The 16,684-nt window shown below is 38.1% G+C and overlaps 1 protein-coding gene across 7 annotated transcripts in view; it reads left to right on the top strand.

Moving 5' to 3' along the window:
* The window catches only part of ABCC8 (ATP binding cassette subfamily C member 8), a 75,089-nt gene that overhangs the window by 15,633 nt on the left and 42,772 nt on the right, over positions 1-16,684 (top strand). For all 7 annotated transcript variants that reach the window (XR_005556858.1, XM_039344636.1, XM_039344634.1 and 4 more), the window contains 5 exons: positions 132-317; positions 4,832-4,996; positions 7,281-7,436; positions 7,750-7,884; positions 9,006-9,168. Coding sequence is in view for 6 of the 7 variants with exons in the window: in XM_039344636.1 (XP_039200570.1) it covers positions 132-317; positions 4,832-4,996; positions 7,281-7,436; positions 7,750-7,884; positions 9,006-9,168 (805 nt within the window). In the remaining variant the exon portion in view is untranslated. The remainder of the gene's footprint in view (positions 1-131; positions 318-4,831; positions 4,997-7,280; positions 7,437-7,749; positions 7,885-9,005; positions 9,169-16,684) is intronic.

The raw sequence follows: 16,684 nt of genomic DNA, 5'->3' as shown, positions 1-16,684 counted from the left end.
ACAGTTATTATCTCTTCTAGTAAAGGTCAAGATTTATAAAACCATATTTATGTGTTATGTATTTTAGAACATAAAAATTTTAAAATGTCACCCCCTGCCTAAATTTAATAATTTGTATTTTTACTGGACAGAACAAAGACACTCCATACCCACAAGGATCCAGAAGTATTTGGGGTGCCCTCTGCTATGGCTTTGGAAGACCTTTAGCTCTAAGCAGCACTTTCCGTATCCTGGCAGATTTGCTTGGATTTGCTGGTCCACTTTGCATCTCTGGGATTGTTCATGTAAGGAAAGAAAACAGCACTTTGCCTGTCCAGGTACTTCCTTTGAATCATTAACATAAAATGTCTGTTAACTTTTTCTTTGTTCTAAGCTTGATAAACTCACTTTTTCTAAACTTTACGCTGAAGAAATCATGGTCCCTGGCTTAATTATATGAGGGCATGTGGGTGTTTCAAATTCACTCTTGCTCCCTGGACGAGCTCTGTGGAAACTGATTCCTTTTTGTGTGCGTGAGTGAATGAGCGTGAGTGAATGAATCACTCAGTAGTGGCCTTGACACTGTTCCAGCTGGCACCAAGCCACAAGAAATGACCAAAAGCCTGTCAAAAATAAAATACAGTATTTTCCCATTCCCAGGATTATCATTTTCCTGTAACAAAGAAGCTGCAGATCTCTCAGACAATCGTGGCGGAATTTTCTCTCTCTCTTTATACAGCAATTAAGAAAAAACAGATTTCTGTTGTAACAAAACATTTCCATAGCAGTCTTGAGGGCCATCGTATTGGAAAAGTTAGTAAAAGGACCTGGTATTGCAAGAAAATTATATCCAAAGAAAAATATACTAAAAACAAATATACTTTGTTTTTATATTCCCAGATTCCCCCCCCCCCCAAAAAAAAGTTTTTATAAATGCAAGTCCAAACAAAACCTTTGAGGTTAAAAGATGAGCAATTTTTATCCTAATTAATGAGCTTTGCTTTTTTTAAAAGATTTCATAAACAACTAATCAGTTTGATTGCAAATATGTGGTATGGTAAAAGATTGGCATTTGTATAATGGAATGGAATTAGAATAATTTCTATAATTGTAGCTTTTAAAATAATCAATATATTTTCAAGCTCTCTTCATCAACTCAGTATTTAGGAAGAGGAAACAATAATAGTGTTTTGGATTATAGATTAAAATTATTAAAAAGAAAAAAGAAGTAATATAATTTATTGTAGAAAAATGCAGCTTTAGCTCATGCAACATATTTAAAAGGTAACTACCTTAGTGATTTATAGAATGAGCCACCAGTTCTTGTGCTAACACAAAACCTTTTAATGCTTTACATTTATATAAGCATTATTAATATAGTGTGGCTAACTTCACCATTTAATAGAGATAGCCTCTCTAAGAAAACACAGAGAATGGCCTTATAAAGAATCACATCAAACTTTGAAAGTTAGAATCTTTTTTATAAGATTATGCTTTACATTTTCAATTATATATTATTCAACCATATATTGTTTTAGAAGTTATGTCATGCTAACAATACTGTCTTCTTTAGTAACAGCTTTAGGCAGCATTAATCATTTATTTTTGTTCTAGTTTTAAATATATTTTGCTTCCAAAATTAGATGTAAGAATAAAATGAAGAGCAGATCATGTAGTAAGAAATATATTAAGATATACGTTTAAACAGCCTGATGTAGGAGATGACCAGGCAGAGCTTGAGAGCGGGGTCAAATACATAATCAATCCGGAGTCCCTATGCCACTGAAAGAGACCTAAGTCTAACTCTCCTTGAAGTCCATTGACTCTTGTCTGTTGCCAGTCCACATTGAAAATTAGTAGATCCAATTCTTGTATATAGGTTGCATGGAATAAACTTTCAATGCCTTTTAACCCTATCCCAGCTCCTGGTTTCTTGTGCCTGATACCCACATTTGTTTAAGTACAAGAATTCTAATTTAACTAGTTTTGTATATGATAAAGACAAAATGATTTGTTTAAAGAGAAGCCCAAATTATAATAGTAAGAGTAAGAGTATAATAGAATCCGAAGGGACCTTGGAAGTCTTTTAGTCCAACCCCTGCTCAAGCAGGAGACCCTATACTATTCCGGACAAGTGGCTGTACAATCTCTTCTTAAAAACTTCCAGTAATGGAGCACACACAACATTTGCAAAATATTGGAAAACAACTGAAAATATTACAAGTTAAAACATAAATTACACCATTAATGAGTTGAGTTCATTCAAACATCAGTCCAACAGAAGAGGTCACTATGAGTTTCATTTCCTAGAGCCTCCTACTTTCTCCTACTTTCTCCAGAATGTGCCTGAAGGAAATTAAAACATAATGAAATAAAGCAGTGATGTTGAAAATTTTATGCTTGGCATGTCAAAAATTCTAAAAATGTGTACCTTGGTTTAGTTGCTATGCCATACACAAATACCCTGGACTCTCCTCTCCTCTGGATTCTTCTCACCAGATACTCTAGAAGTCAAGTGAGAAGGCCTTCCAACTATTTTTCTATCTTGTATTTTATGCCATTGGTCATAAAATAGCCAATAAATCTTATTTTTAATAGATTTTGAACAAATATTTTCATATATTTACGGTATTCAGCTAGGAGCATGGAGGCCCAGCTTCAAATCAGCATTTTGCTGTGAAGGCTTCTTGTGTGGTGCTGAGCTAATGGTATCATTCAGTCTTGTTAATATTAATCAAAGACTAGTATATACTATGCATTATGTTGGTTGAACTCAATGGTATGATCCAGTCCTTGTAAACCTAGAGCAGTGGTTCTCAACCTGTGGGTCGCGACCCCATTTGGGGTCGAACGACCATTTCACGGGGGTCGCCAAACAATGCAGTCCGCCATTTTTTCCCCCTTTTCCTTAGCTGTGCTACTCCCTTTTATTCTATTGGCTTTTGAAAGCCAATAGAATAGACTCTCTTGAATAGAGTCTAATTCTATTGGCTTTCAAAAGCCAATAGGAATTGTCCAGGCTGTCTCTGCCCTGCTGAGCCCGCCAAAAGTCCCATTCTGCAAACGGTGCTGCAAGTTGTCTGCAGCGAAGGCGAGCTGTCTGGAAGTTTCCACCCCTCCCTGCTGAGCAATTACTAACATGTAGGTAAAAGAGGGCCAGGGGTGGAAGGTGGGAGGCCAGCGGGCGCAGGGAGGGTTGCTGGCATGCGTGGGGCCCAGCAGGTGCCTTACCTCCCTTGGGCTGGGCCAGCTGGTGGCCCAGCCGGTGGGAGGCCTGCTTCATCTCTGCTGCTTGCCAGCTATGCCACGGCCGGCGCAGGGGGCGGCACCACACATGAGCAGCATTCCCGGGCAAGGAAAGTCCTCGACTTACGACCAGGTGGATAGTCCTCGACTTATGACCGGTTGGGTAGTCCTCGACTTATGACCGGTTGGGGTCGCAGCATTAAAAAGGTTGAGAACCACTGACCTAGAGCCTATACATGGCAGGAATTCTATAACACTCAACAGAAACTCCTCACCCCTCACCACAATATCATAATGTATATATATTCCACCTTTAGTGTAAGATATTCAAAGTACCTAATTAGCTTATATCTAATAAAAAGGAGAGCTGATATTAGTAAGATAGCACAGATTCTTTAGGTTCCATTTAATGCCCCAGTTACTGGCTCTTAAGAATTACTTCCATTTCATCTTTCTTCTTCTCAAATGCATTCCTGAAGACTCAGTTGAATGAAATGTTCCTGATGCTTTTGCTTCCAAAGTTGTACTTGACCTACAATTGTAATACAAAACTAACACCAGATACATACGATCTCTTTAACCTCACCCAAGGGCGCTTGCATATTGTTGATAATATTGATGCTAGGTTTTAGTCATTGCTATTATCTCTTTGCTTTTAATTTTGTTTTTTCGGTATTGAGAACAGACAAGTGATAATTTTATATGCAAAATGAAGCACTTGAAGATACTATAATTTCTAATTGCCAGCATAATTCTGAAAATATCAAAATGGCATTTTCAGATATATGCCCAATATTACTAAATGATAATGTACAATATCATGCAAAATAATACATTCCATTAAAAAGATGACACACAATTGTTTTCTGATCTAAATTGCCCAAATTATCTCCATCGTCTGCCAGTTGCAAAATTTACTTAGGAAAACTTCCATAAATTGATCAAGGAGGGCTTTTTAATGCTTCTTTGGTTATTTTCTGAATATATTTCTGCATCTGAAGAGACACATTGTATTCTCTGGATTCAAAATACATGCTTTAAAGCATAAGATTATATATTTAAAAACTGACCTTATTTCATCACTTTATTCTGCTTCTGATGTCTAACATACCTGAATACATTCCCACATTAAAATTCTATGGACATAGATAGACAAGAACTTGTCAGAAAAAAAATCAGTTTTCTTCCTGATGTGTTTGTTTTTTATATATACAATATGTCTTTGTTTTGCTTAGGGAAACTTTCAGCCCTATGAAGATTCAACAACAAAATCAATTGCTACACTTTAGAAAATAGAAATAATCCTTGTTTATTTTTTTGACAGAAATAAGGCTGACTTCAATGTGAAAAATACAATGAATGTTATTTTTAACAATAAAAATTGTTTTATTGGGGATCTGGTATTCCAATGTAAATCAAAATTAGATTATATATTTACCATCTTTGCAAGATCTTGAAAGTAATTTCAGCAATTGTTCTATGCCTTGCCAAAATATATTCCAGTATTTCTGCAGTTTCCATTATGCATTTGTGTTCTATTGCATTTATAGGAATTCTTTAAAAACAGAACAGTTTCTTAATAGCCTTTTGTTTTTTTCCCCTTCAGATTAAAATAATGGGTGTTTACTTCATCTCTTCTCAAGAATTCTTGGCTAATGTTTATGTTTTATCGGTCCTCCTTTTTTTTGCACTTCTATTGCAAAGAACCTTTCTCCAGGCATCATACTATGTGGCCATTGAAACAGGAATTAACCTGAGAGGAGCAATACAGGTATTTCAAATATTCTCCAGATATTTCTATTTTATTGCTATTTTAATGGGGAAAAATTATTAATGACTAACCCCACAGAGATGCTATGGATTTGTACAGATGGTATCAGGAAAGCTAAAACTCAGATTGAGCTAATATTAATGAGGCATCAGGAGAATGAGTAAAAGAGCTTCCTTGAATATCTTCAAAATAAAAAGAACAGAATTAGAAAAGTTACTGTCAATGTAGAGACAATTCGCAGTGAAGGTGACAATATATCAAAAAAGGGGACAATATGTTGAAGAAAAGGCTATGCCCTAAATAAATCTCTTGATTTTCATCTTAGCTTGGTACACAAATGTGTAATGTCGTTAAAATGCCTTTTACTGTGGTGGTGAGGGCAATAAAAATGTGCAAGATTACAGATGCTCTTGAGTTAAGGGAAAATGGGAAATCGTTTCTGCTATTCTTTCTCTTGTTTTACTGAACGTACACATTCATAGTCTAGAAGATTTTGGAAGTCATGTTTATATCCATCCATTTGCTTTCTTAAAATGCACGTCCTCTAGGCAGACCAGGATTTCACTCAACAGCCTCTTTCTACTGTGACAAACTTTCATGTCCTTGCCTTTTATTATATAAGCTGCAGCTGTCCTGCATGGCTTCTGAAATTAATAGCTCATCTGATTTAAGTGATCATAGCTTGGGTTTCTATATTAAGAAAGAAAAGGACACAAGAAAAAATGAAGCAAATTGAACCTCTGATACCAGAAATAGCAGTAATTAATTATCAAGGTAACAGTTAAATTGAAGGTCAATTTGGTGTAGACGCTAAGGCACAAGGCTAGAAACCAAGAAACTGTGAGTTCTAGTCCTACTTTAGGCACAAAGCCAGCTGGGTGACCTTGGGCCAATCACTTTCTCTCAGCCCTAGGAAGAACATAATGGCAAACCACTTCCAAAAAACCTGCAGGGACTTGTCACCAGGAGTTGAAACTGATTCAAGGGCACAAAAAAATTAAATTATTCTATCACACTATCTTGTTATATTTCTTTAAATGTGATATTGGAAAATACAATCCTGATTCTAGTTGGGTAACAGTGTTTTCTGTCTGTTGACTTTGTGTATGAAAGAAAAAGGACACTATCTTTTTTTAATACACATTGAATGTCATTTTTCAATTACTAAAAGGGAGGGAATCAAAATATTTAATTATACCAGGCAGATTTTCACTATTTTTTTCCAACTGAACCTTATTCCTTTTGAGATCAAATTGTGCATTAAATAAATTGTACTCTTACTGAGTTATCTGATACCTTCTAATAGATGAAGAAATTATAACATTTATAATAATTCTGGCTGTGGAATTAAAGTACCAAACTCCATATAAATATATGTGTGTGACTATGTGTGTACCAATTAATAAAAACAGAGGATTTTTTTCTAAAACATATTCCAAAAAATTAATTTGTAGCATAAAAACAACTTTTTATACTAAAGCCAACTCAGGTTTCTCAGCTTGAATTTCTAAAACATCTGTTAATAACCAGAGAGCTTCTTTCCTTTTATAAATCAAATTAGTGCAGCAGGAACTATAGAGGAGATATATTCTGTAATCTCCATGCTAATGTTACCATTAAGCTATAAGTATCCACATTTTACATCCTTGCATCTAGGATATAAAACAATAATTCATAATCAGTAAATTTCATAATCTGTTGGAACTTTATTCACATTCAGTACTACTATTATGTAAGTCTCATAGCATGACCCAAAGATATTTTTTCAAGAGGCAACTGGACTTACTTTGTTTTTCTGAAGAAGCTTCTTGGATGAGAAGTGAAATGTCTTCAAGGAAAAACTAAAAAAGTCCAGTTGCCTCCAGAAAAAGCACCTTTGGGACAAACATGACCTGGATAATTGAGAACAGCCTGCCTCCAGAAGCGGTAAATGCTCCAACACTGGAAGTTTTTAAGAAGAGACTGGACAGCCATTTGTCCGAAATGGTGTAGGGTTTCCTGCCTGAGCAGGGGGTTGGACTAGATGACCTCCAAGGTCCCTTCCAATTTTACTACTATTACTAATAGCATGAGATAAGCTTAATTATATAAAAATGCTGCAATATATCTGTTTATGTTAGATGTCCTGATGCTAGTATATAGTTTCAAAATTCTCAATATTCTTATAATCATAATGTTTTGGTATCATCATGACTTGTTATCAGTATGGAACAAGATATTATCAGTGTGAAAGTTTGCTTTCCCCCCCCCCACTTTCAAATAAAACTGAACATTTTTATTCTAGACAAAAATCTATAGTAAGATCATGAGACTATCAACCTCCAACATGTCCATGGGGGAAATGACCTCAGCTCAGATCTGTAATCTGGTTGCAATAGACACAAACCAGCTAATGTGGTTCTTCTTCCTATGTCCTAATCTCTGGGCTATGCCTGTACAGGTAAGAAAGTGAGTGGGTTATTAATTAAAGTTAACCCATGGGAACAGAGGTCAATGTAAAATGTTTGCCTACTAGTCTCCCATGGGATCATGAGATCTAACTTATTTGAATCTTCATAGCTTTTCTCTCTAATTTGTAGTTATTCTGATGTGGCATATGCTTTCCTTTTTTGGAGGACAGCCTATATCTTCTCCAAAAATAACAATTGATGACATGTCTAGAATCCTCCCATCCTCCTAAATGCCTGTACCATCCAGTTTTAGAATTGTATTCATTACACAAATCAATGTCCCTTCTCTTTCCATCATTGCAGATTATTGTTGGAATTGTTCTGCTCTATTACCTGCTTGGAATCAGTGCCTTAATAGGAGCAGCTGTAATCATAGTGCTGGCCCCTGTTCAATACTTTGTAGCCACGAAACTTTCACAAGCTCAAAGAAGTACACTGGTAAATTCTGTCAAGATTATTATATCTACCCAATTGCTCAATTTCAGATTATAAATTTATAATCTCATATCTATGACAGTGTCCTTGGTATACTTTGACATATATGCATTCTAAATATTTAGTTAACAATGTGTTCTGTTGAGTATAGTGAGACAAATTTACCAATAAGGGTGGAGGATTGTATTTTTAATAGTATTTAATCTGCTTATAGTTTCAAAATAACTACCCACCAAATTGAAAAAAAGAGAGGAAGGGCATAGTTTTGATTTTCATTTTTCTAAAACAAAAACCTGGCACTGTTAAAAGAAATAAATCTCTGTATTCCACACAAAACTTTACCAATAGAAAGCTGTGCAGATATGCCATATAAGCAGCTTAGTGACAATTGGTCTTGGATATATAATGCCCAGCTTCCAACTCTTTTTGGAACTGCTTTTAAAGAGTACTGTATCTGAGAATTTCAGTTGATCCCAAATGCAGTAGAATACTTTCTTTTGGGCTCCCAGTGTTAGGAGCACATTGCCCCCAGATTTGGCATTAATTACTGCTTAGTTTCCGTGTAAAGTGTGAGCAATGACATATAAAGCCCATTATACCTTGGCATTACACTCCCTTCAGAACTGCCTACTGCTGTCAATATCAGCCTGACCAGTTAGATCCACCAGAGAGAAACTGCTGCAAATCCTTTACTTTCAGGAAATGCAGGCACTGTTGCTTCTGCATAGCAGTGCTGATCAAACTGGCTCCCTTTTGTTGGTATTTTAGAAGTTCTTAAAGACTGAATTGTTTTGGAGAACTTTGCCCAGATGTAAACATTGCTATCTTTATTTTATTTATTGTATTTCTAATTTATGTTGAATGGTTTTATTCTTACTGTTTTTGTTGTTTTTACTCCTACTGTGGGTATTTTAATTTGGATTATTATGTGTAACCATCAAGAATCTCTTTTGATCACAGTGGCATAGAAATATCATAAATAAATAAGAGGGGGAAAGTATTTAAATAAAAATTGAAGCATAGGGTCTTGTTGCAACTAATTTGCATTACCATGGATTGTTATATATTAGTATATCTTATGATCTCGCTATAATCCCAAATTATTTTTTATGCCAATGGTCCAGGAATATTCCAATGAGAGACTGAAGAAAACAAATGAAATGCTTCGAGGCATAAAACTACTCAAACTCTATGCCTGGGAACACATTTTTCACAGTAGCGTGGAAGAAACTCGGCAAAAGGAAATGACAAGTCTTAAGGCTTTCGCTCTTTATACCTCTATATCAAGTAAGTAATTCACTTCTTTTTGTCCCCAATCTCAGTTTAAATGTTTGTATAAATATAAGGTTTTCGGTTAGGTTATTGCATATTTAAAGGTTTGAGTTCCATACCAAGAAAACTCCCAATACATTAAAAAAAAAAATCCTGCACTATAGTCTTTAGAAAATTGGTTTTCAAAGGCAAGACTAATTGTGTATTTTTTTAAAAAAATGTAAATGAAAACAGCCAAATAGAATGAATTTCTCCTGCTCGTTCATCAAATCATTTGTTCCCTTCCACCTGGAATTCTCCATGAATCCTCAAAAATTCAGTGAATTTTCTTGAACGTAAAAGGAGGTGAGAGAATAGATCCCATCACACAAGCATTATTTCTTCAATTTTAGGGGGGGGGGAAATTCCATAGCCTTTTGAGTTCTACTTGAGTTTATCTTTTCAGTGTTAGAAATATATTTGTGCTACACCTTAATATTGAGATAAATGTCAATTTTTCAATATTTTTAAAAATTGACAAAATGTGCACATCTTCTCAGTGGTCTTAACAATTTAAAATCCTTTTCAAGCAGTCAGAACATTATTAGTTAATGTGCTTGCATGAAGTAAAATCAAAGCAGTAATCTATACCTTCAATAAATAGTTGGTTCACAGATCATTACTCTTTTCAGATTGATTGGTTTGTATGAAAATCATGGTTTAAAACTTCAATTTACACAGCATTCTTAATCCAAGTAAAACAAACCCCAATATGGTGTAACATCTTCTTACGCGTGGTCAAAACAGAATAATCTAATGTACAATTGAAGATATATGGACATTCTTTTGCATAACAGGCTAATGACTATCCTAAGATAAGGATAAAGTGACTATAGTTACCAGTCCTGTGCCGTGAAATCACCTATTTCCCTTATTTTCCCATTGAGAATATTTCTAGCTTTTAGGCCAATAGCATGTTTAATCAATTTTACATCTGAATTGGGACTGTAATTGCAGAAAGCTGTTTTATGCCAATAGTAGAGAATATATGTAGCTCAGGATCGAATCGTTGTGTTCTTGGTGTTCTCTTATATTTTATTACAAGGCTAGGTAACAATTGGTGTCTGGGAGAACAGAGTTTGCTCGTTGTTTTCATACAGTAGCTTGTCCAGCCTGTGTTGTTTGGGGTATGGTTCTTTGGTGGTTTCTTGATTAGGATGTTATTTTCTTCCTTGACTGTTTATCTGATGCTGTTTTCTGTTTATTTGAATGTTGGTTGCTAGGATAGGAGTGCTCTGGGCTGTTTGTATCCTTTATTAACTTTAGGTTATATATTTCGGTTGTATCAATTTTATATCATTTCAGAATTTGATACACACATGGTTTTCCCCATCTTTAAAGATTATAAACAGACAACTGTGTGATATTACTATTTACAGTAGTTTTGCATTTTTTAACCACTTAACTGAAATAATTTTAGGTTTTTGACAGATGTGAAACATTTAATAATGCATAAAGAAGTAATTGACTTGCAATTCCCGATGATCCTCTGAGGAGCAATTTAAATGCTAGAAACTGCCTATAACTGAATTTTTCTCCCTGATACAGTAAATAATGTATTATGTATGTCAAATATAAAAAAAATGTAGGTATACAAAGGAGACTTTTCTCCATGAAATTTACTTGCCTATAATTCAGAGCTAATGACTGTTAATGTTTAACAGTTATTTAGTATGAATAGTCAATTGAGTAATAGAAAAGGCAAAAGGAAGTATGTAGAAATGTTGGAGTAAAATTATAATCTTAATCTTTAATTAAGTAATAATTTCATTGTAACTGAAATTTATTATAAAATAACAAATGGCTTGCTCAGGCTTGTGAGACCCAATTGTTAAATTTTCTGGGAATGCTCTGTTATATAATATCAGACTAATACTGATTTTATATGCTTATTTACCAAAAATTAACTTCCATTTTGTTGAATAGTACCTACTCCTATATATAAAATTGTGTACGTATATTAGAAGTAAAATAAAACAGTAGTTTTACAACAATATCATGTAACTATACAGTTAATACCAGTGCAGCATTTCAAGTGTAAGCAAGTAAGTAGTAAGAAAGATGCTTACTGTGACATCTATAAATAAATGCAGTGGATTGAAATGGTTAAAACTGATTATAAGTGAAACATTTGATAGCAAATAGGAATTCTTCACTAATTATCTCCAAAAGGATAAATAGTATGTCACCCAAATCTGTTTTTAAGCAGCTGAGAACAGTAAGCAGGGGCAAGGAAAAAGGCCCTGGGAAAGTTTTCAAATTTGGCTGTACTTAAGGCATTAACTTTACCCTTTAGCACTAAAAAGCTGCTTATGTTTTCCTTAGTTCCTATGAGATCTTATTTATCATACTAAATATTCATCATGAAAGAGGTCTCTTGAGATGGTGCTGCATTGGCCTATGATAATAGGCAACCAAATGCACAAAACATATGGCATATTGGCAATATTTATTATCATAAGTACTTTAACTCATTTTCTTTTCTCTGGGGAATAAGCAATCTTGATATTTTCCTTTAAAATTAATCTGCTTGAAGAACATTACTTCAGAACATAATTCACCCATTTGGTTTCCTCCAGATGTCTGTGAACTACCATGAATAAATTTTCTTATTTAGAGTAGGGTTTCATAAGAGATCACTATGGGAAATGAGGGAATAATATCCATCCATCCATCCATCCACCCATCCTTCCATCCATAATTTCTTCTTTCTTTATCTATAATTAAACAGATGGGGAATGCAAAAGTCTCTCCAACCTCTAGATGACAACAAAATAATACATAAGACTCTTTCTGGTGCCATCTTCTAATGATTGCCCTGATTTTTGTAGGTCAGATCTGTACATCTACTTAGTCAGACAAGTCATGATTCTTTTTCTCTAAACTGTGCTAGTTCATTCAGTTTATCTGCCAGCAGATCCATCCTAAGAAATGGCTTTTGGCTAATGAGAGAAATTTGAAGAAAAGGAAGCGCATAAATTGAGATCTTAAGACCACTACACTCAGTCATAAAACATAAAAAATACCTAGAAACTAAAAAACTTTATGGCTTAACATGATGTGAAAAGCCAGCCAGAAATTTGAAAATAGACTGTGATAATGAATTGTTTTAAATGTTAGAATTATAAATGCAAATAATGTTGTACTAGAAACTCCTAAAATATATTTTAATGTATTAATAGAGATAATGAATTGTTGTTGATTCATAGGATGTGGGACATTTAAACTTCCAGCTCTGAGCTTAATGAAAATAGCAACAGCACTTAGACTTATATACCGCTTCATAGTGAATTACAGCATATTGCCCCCCACAATTCTGTGGGCAGAATTTGCCTGCAATATTGCATTCTAACTGTTGTGTCCTGAGCCTGCAGAGGAAGGCTCGGGACGTTGCAACAGTCCCGGGCAGTTGAAAGCTGCCCGGGACCAGACTGGCTGGCACCAGCACTCGCACACATGCGTGAAGTGCAAAGCGCGCCAAATGTTGCCGTTTGGCCCGGGGATTGTCTTTAAGAGGAGGAGAGAGGCTTGTGTGCCTCGGCGTTGTAACAGAGCTGCTAGTCATCAATAAAGAGGTTCCTGAGAACTACCAAATGACTCCTGAAGTTATTGCCTTTCGCTGAGGACCTAACACTGGCGACGAGGATGGGATGCCTTGCAATTACTTCAAACAATTGTAAGCCTACCTTGGAGTCCTGAAGCAGCAGGAAACAGCGTTAAATTCAGCAACTGCCTGCCAATACAGCAAATGTTGGAGGTAAGCTGGCTGATAGACCCTTCCTGTACTACTGAAGATGGCAAAGATAGGGAGACTTTCCGAGTTCGATGTTACGCATCCGGAAGATGGGAGTCTTACATGGCCAGAATAGAAAATTATCTCAAGGTCAATCAAGTGAGAGAAGATGGCTTAAAAGCCGCCACCCTGCTGTGTGTTTGTGGTCAAGATGCATTTGAGATCGCTGAAAATGTAGCAGCACCTGCACCTCTAGAATCTGTTACCTACACAGACTTAAAGAAATTGCTAAAGGAACACTTCCAGCCCAAGTTGTCTGTCATTGCTTGGCGCCATACTTTTGAACAGAGGGATCAACGGGCTGGTGAATCAGCTAAAGAGTACATTGCTGCATTGAGAAGAGCAGCTAAGCCTTGTGAGTTTAAAGACTTAGAAGAAAGGCTGAGAGAGAGATTTTTTTGTGGACTGAGACAGAGAGACTTGCAGCAGAGGCTTTTTGCCAAAGAAGACTTATCACTCCAAGATGCCTTGAGAGAGGTTACTGCAGAAGAGGCAGCAGGGGGGGGGTAATCAAGAATATGAGGCCCATCAGAAGTACTCCAGAAGCTGTGTCCGTGCACCAGGAGGGAGTCCAAGGGAGCTCAGAAGAGGATCCTGATGAAGAAGTAGACCGTCTCTACCCAACAAAAGAAGGGAAGCAGAAGGAAGGCAAAGAAAAGTCTTCAGCTGTCCCCAAGTGCTTCGGGTGTGGAGGTCGCCACAAGAGGACCGACTGCAGGTTTCGCTCTGCTATCTGTAGAGCATGTGGAAAGCAAGGCCACATTGCAGCTGTGTGTCTGGGCCGTCAGAAGGTACAATCCCGAGAAGAATTGCGCCTGAAAGGTACCAGGGTCCCCAGCCAAAACAGGGTGGATTTCTGTGCTTCACGAAGAAGCATTTATAGGACAGGCACACACAAACCTATCAAGAAAAAATTGTCACTTAAAGTGAAATTACAAGGAGTTCCATTGGTCATGGAACTGGACACTGGGTCTGCACTTTCAATTATTTCCATACACACATTCAGAAAGATTTGTTCTGGTAGTGGATTTCAGGCCAAGCTCAGGCCTTCTGACATTTTGTTAACAGACTTTCAAAACTCCAGAGTGTGTGTTAAGGGGGAGGCCACCCTTAACGTACAGTATAAGGATTTTGAAGGTCCATTAGATGTATTGATAGTGGGGGGTGAGCGAACGAGTCTCATAGGACTCGATTGGTTTGAGGCCTTGGGAATACATGTTACAGGCTCAATAGCTTGCAAACAGTAGATTTACAGGAGGTCTGCAAAGAATTTGCAGACGTTTTCAGCCCGCAGCTGGGCACATACAAAGAGCCCCCTGTGTCCTTAAAACTAGACCCCACTGTCACTCCAGTTAGAGTAAAAGCAAGAAGGGTTGCTACTGAATTGGACAAATTGATTCAGCAAGGAGTTTTAGAACCTGTTGATTCCAGTCCTTGGGAGACCCCCATAGTCACGCCTCTTAAGGCTAATGGGGACATTCGCATCTGTGCAGATTACAAATGCACTCTGAATAAGGCATTGCAGCAACATGCCTATCCTGTACCTGTAGTCAGTCATATCCTGGCCTCCCTCAAGGGGGGGCGTGTTTTTGCAAAGCTTGACCTTGTTCAGGCTTATCAACAGCTGCCTGTTGATGAAGCTGCTGCAGTAGCACAAACCATTGTAACCCACAGGGGGGCATTCAAAGTAAAGAGATTACAATTTGGAGTTAATGTGGCTCCTGGAATTTTCCAAAGCATACTGGAAAACACACTGAGGGGTATACCAGGGGTTTGCCCCTATTTTGATGATGTCTTAATTGCTGGAGACTCCACCCAAAATTTAGCTGAGAGATTGAGGGCTGTCCTGCTGCGGTTCCGGAAAACGGGCCTCAAACTCAAGAAGGACAAATGTAAGATTGGGGTGCCTTCTACAGATTTTCTGGAATTCAAAATTGATGCCAACGGGATTCATCCTGCTGAGTCCAAATTAAAGGCCATTATACATGCTCCTAGGCCTAAGTCCAAGGCCGAACTACGGGCTTTTCTGGGCCTTTTGAATTTTTATAATTCATTCATTCCTAACAAGGCTAATGTAGCTGAACCACTTCATAGGCTTCTGGACAAACAGGCAGTGTGGCAGTGGTCACAAACACATGAAGCAAGCTTCAATGAAGTTAAGGCCTTACTCACATCTAACAATGTGCTTGCACATTTTAATGAAACTCTTCCTGTGTGCATTGCTTGTGATGCTTCTCCGTATGGGGTGGGAGCAGTACTCAGCCACCTTAGGCCGGATGGAACTCATCCTGATGCTGATGGCCTCAGTAGATTACCCCTGCCGGTAGTAGAGGCTGACCCTGACCCTGCCATCAACATCCTTTCAATTCAGACATTGCCTGAGTAACCGTTAAATGCCAGAGATGTGGCTGCTGAATCCGCCACAGATCTCACTCTCTCCCGTGTCTTATCTTGGGTTTTGTCCGGATGGCCAGAGAGCTGTCCTGGTGGTGAGTTTCAGAGTTTCTGGCTTAAGAGAAACAAGTTATCCACTTTCCAGGGTTGTCTGCTGTGGGGCAGCAGAGTTGTCATTCCTACCTCAATGAGGTCTAGGATCTTAGGCTCCCTTCACGAGGGTCATCCTGGCATTGTACGCATGAAGGCGCTTGCGTGCAGCCATTTGTGGTGGCCTGGATTAGACAAGGAAATTGAAGCTAAGGTGCACGCATGCCACCTTTGTCAGCGCTCATGCCCAGAAATGCCACAGACTCCTGTGCATAGTTGGGAGGAAACACAGTCTCCATGGTCTAGGGTGCACATTGATTACGCTGGGCCCTTTCAGGGTCAATTCTTCTTGGTCCTGGTTGATAGCCATTCAAAATGGCTTGAGGTTGTACCTGTCTCTTCCACCACCTCTGCAAAGACTGTTCAAGTACTGAGGGGGATTTTTGCTGCAGACGGGCTTCCGGATGTTTTGGTGTCTGACAATGGCCCTCAATTCACTTCTTCCGAATTCCAAGCTTTCTTACAGTCCAACATGATTCGTCATGCCACCTCTGCACCTTTCCACCCTTCCACCAACGGTATGGCTGAACGGATGGCCCGCATCACCAAGGATGCATTAAAGAAACTGACATATGGGGACTGGCATCACAGGTTGGCAGATTTTCTACTTGCTTACCGCACCACACCATCTACTTCTACTGGGAAAAGCCCGGTTAAACTTCGCTGGGGGCGCAAACTGACTACTAAGCTTGACCGGTTGCATCCGGACAAACTGCCTTCTAAGTTCACACAACCCAGGGCACCAAGGCAATTGCTAGTGGGTGCCCCAGTATGGACCCGTAATTACGGGCCAGGTCACTTGTGAGTCCCTGCCATAGTATGCAAGTTTACAGGTCCCTTGTCTTATGAGGTTTCCATGGATGACGGTCGTATCCTGCGATGGCATATCGATCAGCTGCGCACGAGGCTGGACTCACCTCCTGAGACCCCTGGATCTTTTCCAGGGGGGAGGGGGACCTCTATGGGCAAAGGGAAGGATGTGGGCAGCAGCCAGACACCAACAGAGAGGCCACAGACGGCCCATTCCAAGATTCCGCGAGTGCTCCGAACAGGAATTCATGGAAACCAACTAGAACACAGGCACCAGTGCCTACTCCAGCCAGGGAGTTACCCCGGGGGCATAATCATTACACACCTACACCATTCAGCACTCCA

This window comes from Crotalus tigris, unplaced genomic scaffold (genome assembly GCF_016545835.1).
Source record: "Crotalus tigris isolate CLP2741 ecotype Arizona unplaced genomic scaffold, ASM1654583v1 scf7180000017933.3771270, whole genome shotgun sequence".
In the NCBI taxonomy this organism is placed as follows: domain Eukaryota; kingdom Metazoa; phylum Chordata; class Lepidosauria; order Squamata; family Viperidae; genus Crotalus; species Crotalus tigris.
Note: the sequence above shows the minus strand (reverse complement) of the source record. Positions and strands in the feature narration are given on the sequence as shown.